General features: G+C 71.5%; 4 protein-coding genes across 10 annotated transcripts; 3 read left to right on the plus strand and 1 right to left on the minus strand.

Moving 5' to 3' along the window:
- The first annotated feature begins 105 nt into the window (after window positions 1–105).
- On the plus strand, window positions 106–4,479 carry VPS9D1 (VPS9 domain containing 1). 2 transcript variants are annotated; one of them, XM_086758082.1, is made up of 15 exons: window positions 106–222; window positions 528–600; window positions 744–836; window positions 938–1,100; window positions 1,236–1,350; window positions 1,473–1,535; window positions 1,799–1,851; window positions 1,936–2,023; window positions 2,151–2,236; window positions 2,340–2,821; window positions 3,006–3,135; window positions 3,219–3,412; window positions 3,501–3,582; window positions 3,686–3,790; window positions 4,370–4,479. In XM_086758082.1, the coding sequence occupies exons 1-15, from the start codon at window positions 109–111 to the stop codon at window positions 4,443–4,445; spliced, it is 1,917 nt and encodes a 638-aa protein (XP_086614208.1). In that variant the 5' UTR covers window positions 106–108; the 3' UTR covers window positions 4,446–4,479. The 2 variants fall into 2 exon arrangements, with proteins under 2 accessions (XP_086614208.1, XP_086614209.1); XM_086758083.1 differs by having other exon boundaries at window positions 1,239–1,350.
- Window positions 4,480–4,681: 202 nt separating this feature from the next.
- Window positions 4,682–6,246, plus strand: SPATA2L (spermatogenesis associated 2 like). Its single transcript, XM_086758142.1, has 2 exons — window positions 4,682–5,086; window positions 5,172–6,246. The coding sequence occupies exons 1-2, from the start codon at window positions 4,769–4,771 to the stop codon at window positions 6,033–6,035; spliced, it is 1,182 nt and encodes a 393-aa protein (XP_086614268.1). The 5' UTR covers window positions 4,682–4,768; the 3' UTR covers window positions 6,036–6,246.
- A 252-nt stretch (window positions 6,247–6,498) lies between these two features.
- On the minus strand, window positions 6,499–10,411 carry CDK10 (cyclin dependent kinase 10). Of its 6 annotated transcripts, none has more exons than XM_086757933.1 (13): window positions 10,340–10,411; window positions 9,547–9,619; window positions 9,249–9,320; window positions 9,062–9,164; window positions 8,839–8,920; window positions 8,360–8,427; window positions 8,014–8,066; window positions 7,837–7,906; window positions 7,649–7,708; window positions 7,433–7,556; window positions 7,214–7,353; window positions 7,045–7,097; window positions 6,499–6,973 (listed from the first exon to the last, which is right to left on the minus strand). In XM_086757933.1, exons 3-13 carry the CDS (start codon window positions 9,265–9,267, stop codon window positions 6,870–6,872), a joined length of 876 nt encoding a protein of 291 aa, XP_086614059.1. In that variant the 5' UTR covers window positions 9,268–9,320; window positions 9,547–9,619; window positions 10,340–10,411; the 3' UTR covers window positions 6,499–6,869. The 6 variants fall into 6 exon arrangements, with proteins under 6 accessions (XP_086614059.1, XP_086614055.1, XP_086614053.1 ...); XM_086757929.1 differs by lacking the exon at window positions 10,340–10,411 and adding an exon at window positions 9,933–10,051 and having other exon boundaries at window positions 7,232–7,353; XM_086757927.1 differs by lacking the exon at window positions 10,340–10,411 and adding an exon at window positions 9,933–10,051.
- Window positions 10,385–14,732, plus strand: CHMP1A (charged multivesicular body protein 1A). Its single transcript, XM_086757934.1, has 7 exons — window positions 10,385–10,438; window positions 10,654–10,673; window positions 10,893–10,970; window positions 11,285–11,431; window positions 11,680–11,808; window positions 12,174–12,361; window positions 12,905–14,732. The coding sequence occupies exons 1-7, from the start codon at window positions 10,432–10,434 to the stop codon at window positions 12,924–12,926; spliced, it is 591 nt and encodes a 196-aa protein (XP_086614060.1). The 5' UTR covers window positions 10,385–10,431; the 3' UTR covers window positions 12,927–14,732.
- Window positions 14,733–15,350: the final 618 nt, after the last annotated feature.

The following is a 15,350-nucleotide window of genomic DNA, read 5'->3' on the forward strand; positions in this document are numbered from 1 at the left end:
CCGGCGCAGCGCCCCCTGCCGGCCGGAGGACCTCCCCCGCCGGTCCGACCCCCGCCGCGTTCCCCCGGCACCGCGACCCGATCTTGCCGTTCCGGGGCGGCGGCCGCCATGGCCGCGGCGGGCGGCGACGGGCCCGGGGGAAGCGGGGCGGGCCGGGCCCTGCAGACCGCCATGAGGGCGGCGAGCGGCGCCCTGGAGATGGACAGCGCGGGGAAGCCGCGGGTGAGCGCGGGGCGGGACCCCTAGGCCTCACCCCCCCCCTCCCCGGGCCCGGCCTCCCCTTTGCGTCCCCCCGGCCCTGGGCGCACCGGGAGGGCCGGGGTCCCACCGAGGCCGTGGGGTTCCCCCCTGCCTCCTTCCCCGGGATGCCTGCAGGGTCTGGGGGTCCCCGGAGCCCCGGCACCCCCGGGGAAGGGCCCGATCCTGCCCCCACCGGCCCAGCCTGGACCCCTCATGTCTCACTGGGGCTGACGGGTTCGCGGACACCCGGGGGTCGCGGCTGAGCTCCCCCCCCCCGTTTCTGGCAGGAGGCCTACGTGCAGTACCTGAAGAGCATCGCCCTCATCGCCCAGGCCCTGCAGGAGGAGGCGGCAGGGACAGGTAGGGCAGCCCCCCGGCCCCCCGTGCCCGCTCCCCTGCCGTGAGGGGAGGCAGCTCCGGGCAGGACGAGCCAGGGCCGGTGTGAGCCCGGCGTGAGCCCGCTGCCCTCGCCGGTGACCCCGACACCCTGCCCCTCCCCACAGAGAGCAGCGAGGGGCTCACCCCCGACACCCCGAAGATGCTGAAGCTGGCGGAGCAGTGTCTGGAGAGAGTCAAGTCCATCGCAGCGGCGCTGGGTGAGCCTGGGGTCGTGGGGTCCCATTTCGGGGAGCTGAGACCCCGCTTAGCAGGGGGCTGGCGGTGGCGGGGGGCAGCTGACCTCTCCTTCCCTCCCCAGGAACAGCCCAGGCAAAGCCGGCTGTGGCGGAGCGGAGCGGGGGCCCTGCTCCCCTCCCCAGGCACCGCCGGGTCTTCTCGGACGAGGGGGGCAAGCTCTCTCCCTTCCTGCCGCCAGAGATCTTCCAGAAGCTGCAGATCGCTGAGGCGCAGAGCGCGCGGAAGTACGTGGGCTGGGACGCGGAGGGGGGCTGGCGTCTGCCCCGCTCTGCCTGGGTCCCAGGTGGGGGGCACGGCGGGGAAGGGGCCCCGGGTCATGTCCCCGCGCCCGGCGGTGGGTGCTGAGGGCCGGTTCCCAGCAGGGAGCTGACGCCGCTGGAGGAGGCGTCGCTGCAGAACCAGAAGCTGAAGGCTGCGTACGAGGCGCGGGTGGCGCGGCTGAACCCCAGCCAGGCCCTGCAGAAAACCTCCCTGGCAAGTGGGGAGCCCCCCGGGTCGGAGGGAGGGGGTCCCTGCGGTGCCTGGGGGTCCCTGCCTGCCACGCTGCTGGCGGTGCCCTTTGGGCAGGCGTCCCCAACGTGCCGCCTGCTCCGCAGACGCTGTCCCTGCAGCGGCAGATGATGGAAAACCTGGTGATCGCCAAGGCCCGGGAGGAGACCGTATCCTTCCCGGCGAGAGGGGGCTCTGAGGGCCGGCCCCGCGGCCGTACGCGGCTCCGGCAGAGCCCCACGCGGTGCCCCCAGGTCCCTGGCCCTGGGCTGCACCGATCCCACGCAGGCTTTTGGGGTCGCGGTCCTGCCCTGCTGCAGCTGATGGGGGGCGTGGAGGTGGGAGAAGGGCTGGTCCCGGCCCCCGGGCTGCAGCGGGGCTGCGTGCCGTGGTGATGTGGGGGCCCTGAAACCTTGACTCTGCCGCGGCCCAGCTGCAGCGGAAGATGGAGGAGCGGCGGCTGCGGCTGCAGGAGGCTGCCAACAGGTGAGGGGGCCGGGGCGTCACGTCAGGGACCCCAGGGGCGCGGGGGCCACCCTGGCCCCTCACCCAGGGCCGTTGCACCCCCAGGAGGTTCTCCAGCAGCGTGGCCCTCACCCCCGAGGAGCAGGAGCAGCGAGCCCTTTACGCCGCCGTCCTGGAGTACGAGCAGGACCACGTGAGTACGCTGCTGTGGGCTGTGCCGTGGGCGCAGGGGAGCGGGACGCCGTGCCGTGGGGCGGGGTGATGCGCCGTGGGGCAGGACGCCGTGCCATCCCCACTGACGAGCCGCGGTCGCTCCCCAGGACTGGCCGAGGCAGTGGAAGGCCAGGCTGAAGCGCAGCCCGGCAGATCTCTCCGCGGTGTCGGGGCTCTTCTCCTGCCTCCTCAGGTAGCGCGGGGCGGGGAAGGGCCCTGCTCGGAGCGAGGGGTCCGCAGGTGGTGCCCCCCGCCCGCCCCTCGCCCCCCTGCCCACCCCCTGCCTCTGCCTCCAGCTTCCCCGAGCACCCCATCGCCCAGCTCCTGCGGCAGCTGCAGTGCGCGGTGTACGCCCGCCTCTACCCGGCCGTCAGCCAGAGCGCTGCCGATGCCGCCCCAGCCTCCCCCACCGGCCTCTCCTTCCTCTCGCTGGACGCGGGGGGCTCGCTGCCCGCCGAGCCGGGGGGCCGCCGGCTCCGAGCCTCCCGCAGCCTCCACTGCATGTTCTCGCTGCCCGAGCACGGCCCGGCCGGCCTGCGGCACAGCCTGTCCGGCACACCGCTCGCCGACGGCGGCCCCGGCACCCCCAGGGCAGAGGGCGGCTGGCCGGGGCCGGCGGCGGCCCCCCAGACCCCCCGGGAGAGCTCCTTCGAGGACCTGGAGCGATTCCTGGCGTCGCCTGAAGGCTGGGCCCCCGGGGAGCCCCCGGCCGGCCCCGGGCAGGCGACGCTGCCGGAGCAGCTGAAGGGCGTCGTGCGCGACATCCACAATGCCATCGGTGAGGGACGGCCGCTGGAATCGGGGGGCCCACGGGGGCTCTCCCCAGCCGTGGGCTCTGCGGGGTGGAGGGAGCCCCTTGCACCCCCTTGTTTTAGCTGGGGCGGACGCAGGGTGCAGGGAGGGGAGGACGGAGGGGCCTCGCGGCGCCCGCCGAGCGCGCTGCGTAACTCGCCCCTTCCCAGACAGGCTGCTGGCGCTGACGCTGCTGGCCTTCGAGGGGCTGAGCACCGCGGCCGGCAAGGACCAGTGCCTGGCCTGCCTGGAGGAGGCCTTCTTCCCCCCGCTCTGGGCCCCGCTGCTGGCTCTCTACAGGTACCGCGGCCCCCGGCGCCCGGCCGAGCCCCCCGAAACCCCCCGGCCCCCCGCCCGGCAGCCCCTCGCCTCTCTGCCCGCAGGAGCGTGCACCGGCCCCGCGAGGCGGCCCTGGCCCGGAGCATGGAGCGCCACCGGCACGCCGGCCCCGCCGACATGGGGCTGGCCTCGCGCCTCTTCCCCCCGGCCCCCGGCCGCCCCGCGTACGGCTCTGCCATCGAGGACCTGCGCCTCATCCCGCTGGAGACCTGTCCCCGCCGAAAGCTGGAGTGCATCGGTGCGCAGCCGGGAGGGGTGCGGGCTGGCGGGTGGGGGGGGGGCGGAGGGGCGCGGGGTGACCCCTCAGCGCCCGCTCTTTGCCGCAGTGCGAGCCCTGCGCGGCATCTGCGAGTGCGCCGAGGAATACTGCGGCTCCCGGGACGGCCGGACCCCCGCCGCCGCCGCCATGTGAGTGTTGGGGGGCGCAGAGCAGGGCCGTGGCGGCCAGCGGGGCGCCGGCGTGGAGCCGGGGCGTTCCCGGGACGCGGCTGACGGCTCCCGTTGGCGGCAGCGGGGCGGACGACCTGCTGCCCATCCTGTCCTACGTGGTGCTGCAGACGGGGCTGCCCCAGCTGCTCTCCGAGTGCGCCGCCCTGGAGGAGTTCATCCACGAGGGGTAGGTGCCGCGGCGCTGGGCCGCGCGGGGACGGGGACGCGGGGACGGGGACGCGGGGAGGGGAGCTGGCGGCGCCTGGGGCTGTGACAGTGCGGTGGCCATGGCTGTGGTGGTGTCCCAGCCGTGACAGGGTGGTGGCCATGGCCGTGGCGGTGTCCCAGCCGTGGCAGCGCGGTGGCTGTGGCGGTGTCCCAGCCGTGGCAGCGCGGTGGCTGTGGCGGTGTCCCAGCCATGACAGGGTGGTGGCCATGGCGGTGTCCCAGCCGTGGCAGCGTGGTGGCCGTGGCGGTGTCCCAGCCGTGGCAGCGTGGTGGCTGTGGCGGTGTCCCAGCCGTGACAGGGTGGTGGCCGTGGCGGTGTCCCAGCCGTGACAGGGTGGTGGCCGTGGCGGTGTCCCAGCCGTGGCAGCGCGGTGGCCATGGCGTTGTCCCAGCCGTGGCAGCGCGGTGGCTGCGGTGGTGACCTGGCCGCGGCAATGTCCTGGCTGTCGTGGCACGGTGGCGGTGGCCGTGGCATTGTCCTGGCCGCGGAGGCGCGGTGGCCGTGGCGGTGTCCCGTCCGTGACGGCGTGCGGCGCAGGTACCTGATTGGGGAGGAGGGGTACTGCCTGACGTCCCTGCAGAGCGCCCTGTCCTACGTGGAGTCCCTGCCGTGAGGAGCGGGCGCCGGGGGACCCTCTCCCCGCCCCCCGCGGGCAGGTGGGTGCTGGGGGGGTGGGGGGGGTCCCGTGGGGCGAGACCGGCTGGGGAGGAGGGGGTGACCGGGCCCGGGGGGGGCACAGGGGTCCCGCTGCTCCCCTCCCGTCCTGCGGGGGGGCGCTGTAGAGGAGGGGTGGGCGGAGCCGCGGGTGGTGGGCGGAGCTTCAACCTGACCCCGCCCCCTCCCCAGCGGTGGGCGTGGCGCGGGAAACGGAAGAGGCGAGGCCGGGCGCGGCGGGGGAAGCGGACCCGGCGGCGTGCGGGGCGCGGCTCCCGCAGGATGTGCGCGGGCTCGGCGCGGCGGCTCGGGTACGCGGAGGGCTACGGGCGCTGCCTGCAGCGGGAGCTGCGCCGCGGCCGCGCCGGGCCCTGCTCCGACGCCTCCTTCGAGCAGCGGCTGCGGCAGCGGCTGCGGGGGGAGCCGGCGCTGCTGGGGGCCCTGCAGGAGGACGGCCCGGCCCTGCTGAGCCGCGGGTTGCGGGGCCGCCCCGACCCCGGGCCGGCGCTGCGGGGCCTGGCCGCCGCCTTCCGGTTGCTGGAGCTGGCGGCCGTCAACCTCTACCTCTGCCCCTGGCGCAAGGAGTTCGGCACCGTCCAGGTGAGCACGGGGGGACAAACCCGGGACACACCGGGGGGGACAAACCCGGGACACACCGGGCTGCCACCTCCCCTTCTCCCCGCAGACCTTCTCCGGCGCGTACGTGCACTCGCTGCGCCCGGCGCTCCCCGAAGCCGACCTGACGCGGCTTTTCAGCCGACTGGGTTACGAACGACGCGACCGGCACTGCTTGGTCCTCTCCCGGCTGCCTCCCGCACCAGAACTGCTCGCCGCCGCTTGCGGCTTCTTCGCGTGTCGGCTGGAGTGCGAGATCCTGGCGGAGGTGGTGCTGCGGCTGCGGCCGTGCCGGCTGCGCGCCGAGGAGCTGCTGGAGGCACGCCAGCTGGCCGGGGACGTGGAGGCCTGCGTGGAGATGCTGCAGCAGCTGGAGCCGTGCGGTGACAGCGTGGATCTCTACCGTGAGGCGCCGGCCGGTCCTGAGGACGCTGAGGAAAAGGGCGCAACCCCCCCGGCGCTGTGGAGGGACCCTGGCAGCCCGCGGGGCGCTCAGGACATGCCCGGGAGGGGCTGGGACTGCTGCGGAGACGGTGAGCGTGGGCAGGGACCGGTGCCCTCCACGGGCAACCCCGGCCCGGACGCTTCCTCCTGCCTCTTCCCGGGGCAGGAGCTCGGCAGGGCTGGCAGCCCGCTCTCCGCCCTGGCCGCGGGGAGGAGAAGCCCCCAGATGCTGGGGGAAGCCCAGGATTTGCCTCCCGCTGCCCCCGAGCTGCCCTGCTACCAGCTGCACTCCTGCCTGCGCCGGGGCACGCTGCCCTCCTACTGCTGCACCACCTGCCAGCAGCTCCACGCCGGCGGCTGCGCGGCCGGGGAGGCGTGCCGCAGCCGGCACCGCGGGCAGGAGCTGCGTAGCGAGAGGCAGCAGCGGCTCTGGCTGCAGCGGACGGAAGTGGACATGCTGCTGGCCAACAGCTCCGGCCCCCGGTCCTGACACCGCCGGGCTGCTGCTGCCGGCTGCGCCCGTCCCCCCGCGGCTGGAAGGGGATGGGGACAGCCACCGCTCGGCCCGAGGAACACCGAGCTCGCCCCCCTGGGAGGTAGTGGAGCCCGGACCGTGCCTGGCTTGCTGGGAGCGGAGGACAGGCCCTGGCGCTCCCCCTGTAATCAGCTCGGTGCATTCAGTAAAGCGCAGCTGCCTCGCAGCGTGGTGGTCTCCTCCTGCCCCTCTATGGGGGGACTCGGGGTGCAGCGGCCCCAGCGAGCCTGCTGCTGGGGAATGGAGACAGCCTGTGGTGCCGTCCGATGCCACGTCGCCCTGTGCGAGCGGCTCTCGCCTTGCTGGAGAGCAGGGCCAGCCTCCGGTTTTGGGAGGCAGAGCCCGGGGCTGCCCTCGGCCCTGGGGCCGGATACGTGGGACAAGGGAGGCCCAGCTGGAGCCGAGGGACGAGGCGACGCGCTTCCCACCGGTGCTTTTATTGACGGCAAAGTCGGGGTTACCCCGCGCAGCCAGCGCCGGCCAAGGGCCCCGCGGGACAGGGCTGGCCCCCATCGCTCCCTGCTGACCCCAGGGAGCCCCCGGCCCCGGCTCTCCCCTCTCCTGCCCCCAGCGCTGCGCTCACCCAGCACCGCGCTGGAGCCTGCCCAGCTCCGGGGCAGAAAAGGCGCACGAGGGGTGGGGCGCAGCGCTCCCCCGCCGCAGCTCGGCCATCCCCACGCTGTTGCGGGGCCGGGAAATGAATTTGGAGCCATCCTGAGAGGGGACAGAGCGTGCGGTGCTGGTGCTGTTCCGTGCCACGCCTCCTCCTCCTCCTCCCGTGGGACGGGGTCAGGGCTTGCTGCGCTTGGCCTGGCTCTCTGGCCCTGCGCTGGCGCCAGCCGCCCGCTTGTTGCGGTGGTGGGGGAAGGTGGGCATGAGCTCCGGCTCGCAGGCTGCGGGGCAGAGATGGGGGTCAGCGGGGCCCGGGGCGCCCCAGCCCTGCCCCAGCAGGGGGTTTACTCACGCAGAGGCTTCTCCTTGAAGTAGGAGCTCTCCAGGCAGTCTTTCGCCGTCCCCCTGGGGACAAGGGGACGTGGCAGGCACCCCCCAAAGGGACGGCCCAGCCGCAGGGACGGCGTGACGCAGGCGGCACCGTCTGTGGGCTGGTTTGCGCGCGCCGGGTCGGCTCTTACCGCTTCTTGGGATCGTACATGAAGAGGAAGTGGAGGAGCCGCAGCCCGGCCTCCGACAGCCAGGGGAACTTGTGCTTGAGGTTGTTGTAGGGCTGCTTCCGCAGGGTGTACTGACTCGCCAGGGGCAGCCTGGAGAAACCCTGCGGGGCGCGGAGCGTGAGGGCGAGGCGGGGCGCGCGGGCAGGGCGGGGCGGGCAGCCAGCTGGGGACCGCTCTCACCGGCCAGATGTTCTCGTTGGGCGTCCCCAGGAGCTGCACGATGAGGTCGATCTGGTGGATCTCGGAGGTGCCCGGCAGCAGCGGCTTGTGGGCCAGCAGCTCGGCCAGGATGCAGCCCACGGCCCTGCGGAGCAGAGGAGGGGCGAGAGTCGGCGGAGGGGGGGCAGGAGCAGCCCCTCCGCCGCGGGCCTGCAGCCCCCTCCTGCCCCCGCTTACCACATGTCAATGCTGGTGGTCTGGGTCGTCATCCCCAGCAGCAGCTCGGGCGCCCGGTACCTGCGCGGGGGGCAGCGCCGTCTCAAGGGGACCGCGGCAGTGCCGGCACAACAGAAGCCCCCCGCCGCACCGCGAGGACTCGCCCGTGTCACCCGGAGCCACCGCAGCCCCTCGCACCGACCACTCACCAGAGCGTGACGACTTTGGGGGTCATGGGCTTCGGCGGCATCCCGTAGGTGCGTGCCAGGCCAAAATCGGCTGCAACGGAGACTGGAGGTCAGGAGAGGGGCGAGCTCCTCGCCCTGCGCGCGTCGGGGAGCGGAGGGAGAACGGCAGGGCGCACCCGCAGCGCTGCCGGGGCTCACCTATCTTCACGCAGCCTTTGTCTGTCATGAGCAGGTTGGACACCTTCAGATCCCTGCCGGGGAAGAGAGCGCGCTAGGTCCCTCGGGACGGCTCCTCCCATCCCCGCGCATCCCCAGGGCTGGCGGGCAGCTGCACCCAGAGCCGAGTGACGAGCAGGAGAAGCCAATCTCCTAATTCGGTGCCCTCCCAGCCCCGCTGGTGCTCCCACACGGAGCCGCCCATTTGTGCCAAACCCCTGCCCAGAGCTGCTCCGGGCGCTGCCGCTCGCTCCCAGGATGCAGCGGTGGTTCAGCTGGAAGCCCCTCTCCCCCTGCCCCCTTTCCCAGCGCATCCCGCTGCTCCCACCTGTGGATGATGTAGTTCTCGTGAAGGTACTGCAGGCCCTTCAGGACTTGCAGGATGATGCACTTCACCTGCAGACAGAGGACAGGGGCAGCGACCTCTGCCAGAGCAGCGCCAGCAGCCAAACCCCTGCAGGTCAGACCCGGCCGGGCGTCTGTCCCCGCTCTGCGGTGCGTCAGTCCCCGCGTCCTCCCAGAAGCGGCTCACGTGCTGGCCGGGACACGTTTTCTCCCAGCTCTGTTTCCCTGCCAGTTTGCTCCAGCCCAAAACCCAGCCTGGAAAATCCCCGGAGTGTTCTGTGAGAGCCAGCGCAGCCCAGGAATCCCCGCTCACCCAGAGCTCCACAGCCCTGCTGAAGCCCAGCACGATGTCCGGGGATCGCAAAGCCCGGGGAGAACGCGCTGGCGGCCAGTATGCGTTTTGGCCGGGGCAGCAGCACCCTGTCAGGGGAGGCGTACCTAAGCCTGGCCTGGCTTTTTTACCTGAGCCTCTGAAAAAGGTGTCTGCATGTTCTCGAGAAGGCTGGCTAGGTCCTGCTCGCAGTAGCCCATCACCAGGAAAATGCTGTGGCAGACAAGATGCAGTCAGGAGCCTTCCCCGCGACACCCCTACAGCGTCCCAGCGCGGGTCTGTGCCACGAGAGGTGGCTGGGGGGACCGAGAAGGTCTGAAAGGCAGAGAGGGGAGGACAGAGGGGGACTCTCACCTCTCCAGATGGTTCCCCACAACCACCTCCTTCAGCTCCACGATGTTGGGGTGCCGAAGCTGCAGCAGCAGGGTGATCTCGCGCAGGCTGCTGATGGGCATTCCTGCGGAGAGCAAGAGCCGTGCTGCACGCCTGCCTGGAGCGGGGCCCGGGGACGCCCCCGCCACAGCCGCCCTGCTCCTCTTACCGTCTTTCTCGTTGTCCATCCGCACCTTCTTCAAGGCCACGGTCTCGTCTGTCACGGTGTCCCGGGCCCGGTCTGGAAGAGCAGCACAGGCCACGCGCTCAGCACCAGGAGACAAACGCTGGTTCTGTCGTTGGCCAGCGGGACCCCTGTGCTGATGAGCCCCCTCCTGGCCTCGGTCCCCTCGACAGCCCCCCCAGCTCCCGCTGCCAGGATGCAGGCAGACGTGCTGCCGCCCCTCCTTCTGCCCAGCACCCGGCTCTGACCCGGGCTCGGGGACGGCAGCCAGCGCCACACTTACACACGATGCCGTAGGTGCCCTCTCCAATGCGATTCAGCTTCTCGAACTCCTTCACGCTCCGGCATCGTCCCAGCTGGAACCAGAAGCGCCATGTCCCAGGCGAGCGCTTGCTCGGGGGCAGCCCGCAACGGTTTCTCCGGGAGAAGCGACCCCGATGGCGGGCTGACGCCCCCGCCTCTCAGCGGGCAGACTGCGGTGCTGCTCCGGCGCTCACGGAGCAAGCCAGCGTTTCGGGCACAGCTCCCAGGCCACGGGGGAGCCTGCGCGGCCGCCGGGCCCAGGCCCCACCGGAGGCCTGAGGGCTCTGGGACTCTCCCCCCCGCCCCAGTCACCGCCGGGAGCCCAGGGACCCCGCTCCTCCCGCCCGCACGGCTCCGGCCCCTCACCCGGTCGGCCGCCGGCACCTCGAAGAAGCCCTCGCCCCGCAGCCGCCGCAACCGCAGCGGCTCCAGCTCCCCCTCGGCGGAACCCCCTTCGCCGGAACCCCCTTCCGCCATGACGGCCCGGCGCATGCGCCCTGGCACCGCGCACCCGACCCGCCTCCCCTCACGCATGCGCAGTGCCGCCCGCACGCAGCGGAGCCCACCTCTACGCATGCGCAGCGAGGCTCTCCCCACCCTTTTCCCTCCCACGCATGCGTAGTGTCACCTTCCCGCCCCTGGCAACGGTTGCTAGGCACGGCTTGGGCGCATAGGCGGTGGGCGTTCCCGTGTGGCCACGCCCCCTCTGTAACCACACCCCCCCTCGCGTGGCCCCGCCCCCTCGGCCACCGCCCCACCTGCTTGACACACACCTCCCCGCCGCCAGGCGGCGCTCTGGCCAGAACCGACCGCGCGCCCCCCGGAAGCGGCGGCGGTCGAAACCCGGAAGCGGCGGCGGGGCAGGATGGACGGTAAGGGCCGGCGGGCGGCCGGTAAAGGGGCCTCCGCCACACCGGGCGTTGTGTGTGGGTGGGCAGGGGCACGGAGGGGGCTGGGAGCCGGGGGCCGGGGGCCGGGGCCGGGGCCGGGGCCGGGGCCGGGGCCGGGGCTCCGCCCCTGCCTCGGTCCCCGGCCCCGGCCCCGGCCCCGGCGTTGTCCCTAAATCTGTGTTCTCCTTCTTTTCCAGACACGCTCTTCCAGCTGAAGGTGAGGGCAGCGGCGGGCCCTCTGCCTCCTCTCCGTCACGTATTACCGGTCCGGGAGGGGCCAGCGGCGGCGTCCACCTCTCCAGGAGGGACCCCGGGACCGCTCCTCCCGCTGTCTCACGCCTACGGGGCGGGGGGGTTCGTTTACCCCCGGTCGGGGAAGCGGTTGGGGCTCCCTTTACCCCTGATTCTGGCGTTAAGCCCGTTGCTTTCTCCCCAGTTCACAGCGAAGCAGCTGGAGAAACTCGCCAAAAAAGCCGAGAAAGACTCCAAGGCCGAGCAAGCCAAAGTCAAAAAGGTGAGTGGGAGCTCGCCCTGCGCTGCGTGGATCCGTGTTCTGCCAAGGGACGGGGAAAAGCAGCAGGTTCCCCCCCGCCCAGAATTCCCTGAGCGCCCCGGCTGGCCCTGCCAGTGTTTTGAGTCCCACCCTCAGCTCCCAAATCTGCCGGGTGGATGCAGTGCGTCCCGGCGACGCCAAGAGGGGTTTAATTCCCGGTTGAGGGCGCGCTCGGTGTTTTCTGAGTCACAGGAGCGCTGTTTCCTGCTGGAAACCCGTCGGGCAGAAACGGAGCGCGATGTTTGTAAACCTGCGGTTGCCCTTTGCCCTTCCAGGCCCTGCAGCAGAAGAATGTGGAGTGTGCGCGCGTCTACGCCGAGAACGCTATCCGCAAGAAGAACGAGGGGCTTAACTGGCTCCGCATGTCATCCCGGGTGGATGCGGTGGTCTCCAAGGTCCAGACGGCGGTGACGATGAAGGGGGTAAGAGCCTCTGCGTGGGCAGGGACCTTCAGTGACCGCGTGGGGCTGGAGAAACCCGCAGCCGGGCCGGGCCTGAACCTGCTGAGAGCCGGCTGCGGCGCCTGGAGAGCAGGCAAGGCCTGTCCTGCCTCAAAGCGCTGCTGTCAGCATCAGAAACGCTGGCTTCTCTCCCGCCGGCCTGGGTTTTGCTCTCAGCAGTGCCGTACCTTGTGTCGGGGGAGCATCCGTGAAGCAATCTCCTCTTGCAGGTGACAAAAAACATGGCGCAGGTGACCAAGGCCTTGGACAAGGCTCTGAGCTCCATGGACCTGCAGAAGGTGTCTGCGGTGATGGATAAATTCGAGCAGCAGGTTCAGAATTTGGATGTCCATACGTCGGTGAGTGGCGGTGGCCTCTGAGGGGTCCAGGAGGCGCTGGGTTTAGGAGGGCGGGCTCGTCTCTGTGATCCGTAACGCGCTGCCTCTCGGGAGAGAGCCAGGTCCCAGCCGTAAGGTGGGCTTCTGCAGCAGCGCTCCATTCCCCTCGGGGACTCCAGCCTCCGGTGTGGGAAACCCCCCGAGCTGCTCACACAGCTCTGTTCTCTGTGTCCGAGATATGTGGGAGATGTTGGGGAAGATTTATCTCGCTGTCGGCCCTGCCGTCGGGCTCGAGGCCGTTCCGGCTGAGCGGGGCGATGTGGGGTCTGCGGCCGGTTCTCTGGGGGAAGAAGCCAAGGCCGGGTGACGGGCTGTCTCTGTCGCAGGTCATGGAGGACTCCATGAGCTCCGCCACCACGCTGACCACGCCGCAGGAGCAGGTGGACAGCCTCATCGTCCAGATCGCCGAGGAGAACGGCTTGGAGATCATGGACCAGCTCAACCAGCTCCCCGAGGGGGCTTCGGCGGTGGGGGAGAGCTCGGTCCGCAGCCAGGAAGACCAGCTGTCACGCAGGTTTGTTCTCTCCCGCGTCCTTAGCCGCGTGCCGAGGCAGCTCCAGTCCTTCCCGGGGATCGCTCAGCGGTGCGAAAGGAACGAGTTATCCCGCGGCGGCAGGCCGGGCGGGTGCGCGGTCCCCGGGGCGCCCTGCGCCGGCAGCCGAGGTGACTGTGTGGGGCTGCGGGACCGCTGTGGGCCAGGGAGCGGGGGTGGCTTTTGGCACTCGGCAGCCAGCTCTCGTCGAGGAGGTGCCGAACAGGCTCCCCCTGCTCTGCGCTCGCCCTCGCGCAGCTGCCGCCGCGCTGGGAACGCTTGGCGCTGACCTTCAGACAGCGCCGGGAACAGGCTGTCTCCCTGGAACTGCCCTGTAGAAGCCGAGGAGCTTCCTCGCCTTGATCCCTCCCCAGGCGGCCGCGGCCGCCCGCTCCGGGGCAGGATTCCTTCCACCTCTGCCGCAGGAGGGAGGTTTCTGGGCGGAGGCGTTCCCTGCACGCGCTGGGTGGCGGCCGTTTTCCTGCCGCTCTCACCTCGGTTCCGCTCTCGTGCTCTCCCTTCCAGGTTGGCCGCCTTGCGGAATTAAGGTCTCCTGTCGCCCCTGCGGACTGCGGCCCCGCGCTGGTGGTACGAGGCGCGGGGCGGAGGGGCCCGGGACTCCTTCCCCTGCTACGTCCCTGCTCTGACCCACCGGCCCAGCAGCGTCGGCCGTCCCCTCCTCCGGCAGCACGTCCCCGGCGCTGCCGCCTGCGTTGACTCTTCTTCGGGGCTGTGACGGTGACGGCTTTTCCCGGAGCAGGCAGCGGTCCTGGCAGGGGGGTTCTGAGCAGAGGCGGCCTCTCTGGGCTCGAGGAGCGCTTTGCTGGTTCTGATTTTGGGGTGGTTTTCGTTTGAGGGTTGCTGCTGCCTTCTGGCAGCGTCCCAGCTCTGATGGAACTCGAAACGAATCCTTCTGGAGGCGCGGGGCTGCGGTGTCTGCTGGGGTGCTGCTCGCCGGGCTCTCCTCCACGCTTGTGGTGTTCTCTTGTTTGAGACGGGGGCTGCGGGCCGCGCTCTCCGCGGGGCCGGCGGCACGGAGCTGTTTACAAGGAGCAGGGAGATTCCCCGCGGGGCTGCCTTCCCCTCGCGGCGCTTTGGGAAGGGTTGCTTTCCCGGCCGTGGTGTTTCTGGGAAGGCCGGTGCCTTGCAGGAAGGGGGAGGTTGCAGCACGGCGTCCCTTCCCTCGCGGTGACCTTCCTGCGCCGTGGCCCCTGCCCCGCGGGCTTCGCCTCGCCCGTCGTTGGCTCCTTCTCCTGCCGGGCCAGACCCCCCTGCAGCTCCCTGCTGCAAAGTGACCTTTGAAACGCTCACCCTGCCCTGCCCCCCGTGCCTGCAACTCCCTGTGCTCCGCGTCTCCCGCCGCTGCGCCCGGGGAACGGTTATCCTGGCCCTGACCTCCCCTGCCCCGCGGCCGGCAGCTGGGAGGGGATGGCAGCAGCTTCCAGCCGCGGCGTCGCAGCTGCGGTGGCTGCGGACTCGGTCCCCGGTGTCCCCGGGCCGGATGGGTGCGACAGTAAATGCTAAACCGTCCTGAGAGCGTGGCGGGCTGCGGCTCCGGCCCTAGATCCCTGCTGCCATTTCCTCTCCGCTGTCGCCGTCGGGCCATGTCTGCTCCGTGCCGCTGCCCACGGAGCGAGTGACCTGGCTGGAGGAGAGGGGGCTGCTCCCCGTGTCCCCTCTCCTCCCGCTGCTGGCGGGGAAACGTGGCTGCTCCTCGCTCGATGTGTGCTTTGGCTCTGACGAGGAGGAACTCTAACCTTCTCGCCGCAGGGCCGTGCAGCTGCCCGTGGCACTGAGCTGTGTGCGGCCAGGGGTGCGCAGCCGGTCCCGCTGCAGTGGGGCGGCTGCGCTTCATCGCTTTTCCAGGGAATTTTAAGGCGTGCGGAGCTGCTGCTTTGGGCTGTGCTGAGAGGACGCGGGGCAGGGGCCGTCTCCCCAGCGCTTGCCACACAAACACTTCTCCCTGTTTTCATTCTCCCGAGTTCGGTGGCCTTGGCGGAGCCTTCTGCGGCGCTGGGGGCGCGCGGCGCTGGCCCTGGAGGGGGCGGCTCGGGGCCAAAGTCCTGGTGCCTGGGGGAGGGTTGGACCTTGTGCCCCCTCCCCGCGCGCAGGAAGCGGGACCCCCCCGGAGACTTGTGCCTGCTCCCCGCGGGGCCGGGCCCTGCGCGGGGGGCCCTGCGTGGTGCCGCCCGTGGGGCTGGGGGCTCCGCGGCCCCCGGAAACGCGCCTTCTCTCCGTGGGATGTTTCTCTGTGGCTTCATTTGTGTGTTTTCTTACGCTTATCTCGTTTGCCTTCCCCCACCGCCTGTTGATTACCTTCTGCTGTTTCCAATAAACGATCCCTGAACATCCATCCTGCTGCGTTGGGGGCTGCCCGCGTGAAGAGGGGGCTGCGGGCCCCTGCGGCGCAGCGCGGGGGCCGTGCCCTGTCCCCCGCCTGGGACAGGGGACCCCGTGCCGAGGGGCCGCTGTGGGGCCGAGGGGAAGGGCGGCGGTGGCCGGGTTCCCTTGGCGTAGCCGAGCCGGGGGGAGCGGGAGCGGCCGCGGTGCAGCCGCCTGGCGTCGAGCTCCGCTCCCCAGCCTGGTGTTTGGCGCGTCCCCTCCCCGCGCCCGTCTTCTCCCCGCGCCCGCCTGCCAGCCGGGGCTCTGTGCCGCGGCCAATTTGCGAACGGCACAGGAAGATGGCTCTGCTCCTCCTGCCTGTTTACACCGGCCCAGAGCCGCCTCCGCTCCAGACAGCCTGTTCCCGAGCGAGAGGAAATTGCTAAGAAGATAATTGAGTAGCCAATTAATTAGCTAATGATTAATGGCAGCATCCTGCGGAGGCAGCCCCGCAGCCGCTCTGGCCGTGTGTTGCGGCGATGTAGTCACTCCCGGTGCGGCGATGGCTTCCTGGTGCCCCGCGCTGGGCGCCCACCGCCCCGCCGGGACGGGGGGTGGGCGGCAGGGTGGTGGCCTGGCCGGTGACGTA

This window comes from Chlamydotis macqueenii, chromosome 13, assembly GCF_036417535.1.
Source record: "Chlamydotis macqueenii isolate bChlMac1 chromosome 13, bChlMac1.mat, whole genome shotgun sequence".
In the NCBI taxonomy this organism is placed as follows: Eukaryota; Metazoa; Chordata; class Aves; order Otidiformes; family Otididae; genus Chlamydotis; species Chlamydotis macqueenii.

Coding starts and splice junctions, on each gene's coding strand:
- VPS9D1 (XM_086758082.1), top strand. CDS start 109: ATGGCCGCGGCGGGCGGCGACGGGCCCGGGGGAAGCGGGGCGGGCCGG. Junction 1,351..1,472: donor CCCTGCAGAAAACCTCCCTG/GCAAGTGGGGAG, acceptor CCTGCTCCGCAG/ACGCTGTCCCTGCAGCGGCA. Junction 1,536..1,798: donor CCAAGGCCCGGGAGGAGACC/GTATCCTTCCCG, acceptor GCCGCGGCCCAG/CTGCAGCGGAAGATGGAGGA.
- SPATA2L (XM_086758142.1), top strand. CDS start 4,769: ATGTGCGCGGGCTCGGCGCGGCGGCTCGGGTACGCGGAGGGCTACGGG. Junction 5,087..5,171: donor AGGAGTTCGGCACCGTCCAG/GTGAGCACGGGG, acceptor TTCTCCCCGCAG/ACCTTCTCCGGCGCGTACGT.
- CDK10 (XM_086757927.1), bottom strand. CDS start 10,043: ATGGCGGAAGGGGGTTCCGGCGAAGGGGGTTCCGCCGAGGGGGAGCTG. Junction 8,921..9,061: donor GTGGGGAACCATCTGGAGAG/GTGAGAGTCCCC, acceptor TGTCTGCCACAG/CATTTTCCTGGTGATGGGCT. Junction 7,709..7,836: donor CCCAAAGTCGTCACGCTCTG/GTGAGTGGTCGG, acceptor CCCCCCGCGCAG/GTACCGGGCGCCCGAGCTGC.
- CHMP1A (XM_086757934.1), top strand. Junction 11,432..11,679: donor CGGCGGTGACGATGAAGGGG/GTAAGAGCCTCT, acceptor CTCCTCTTGCAG/GTGACAAAAAACATGGCGCA. Junction 11,809..12,173: donor ATTTGGATGTCCATACGTCG/GTGAGTGGCGGT, acceptor TCTCTGTCGCAG/GTCATGGAGGACTCCATGAG.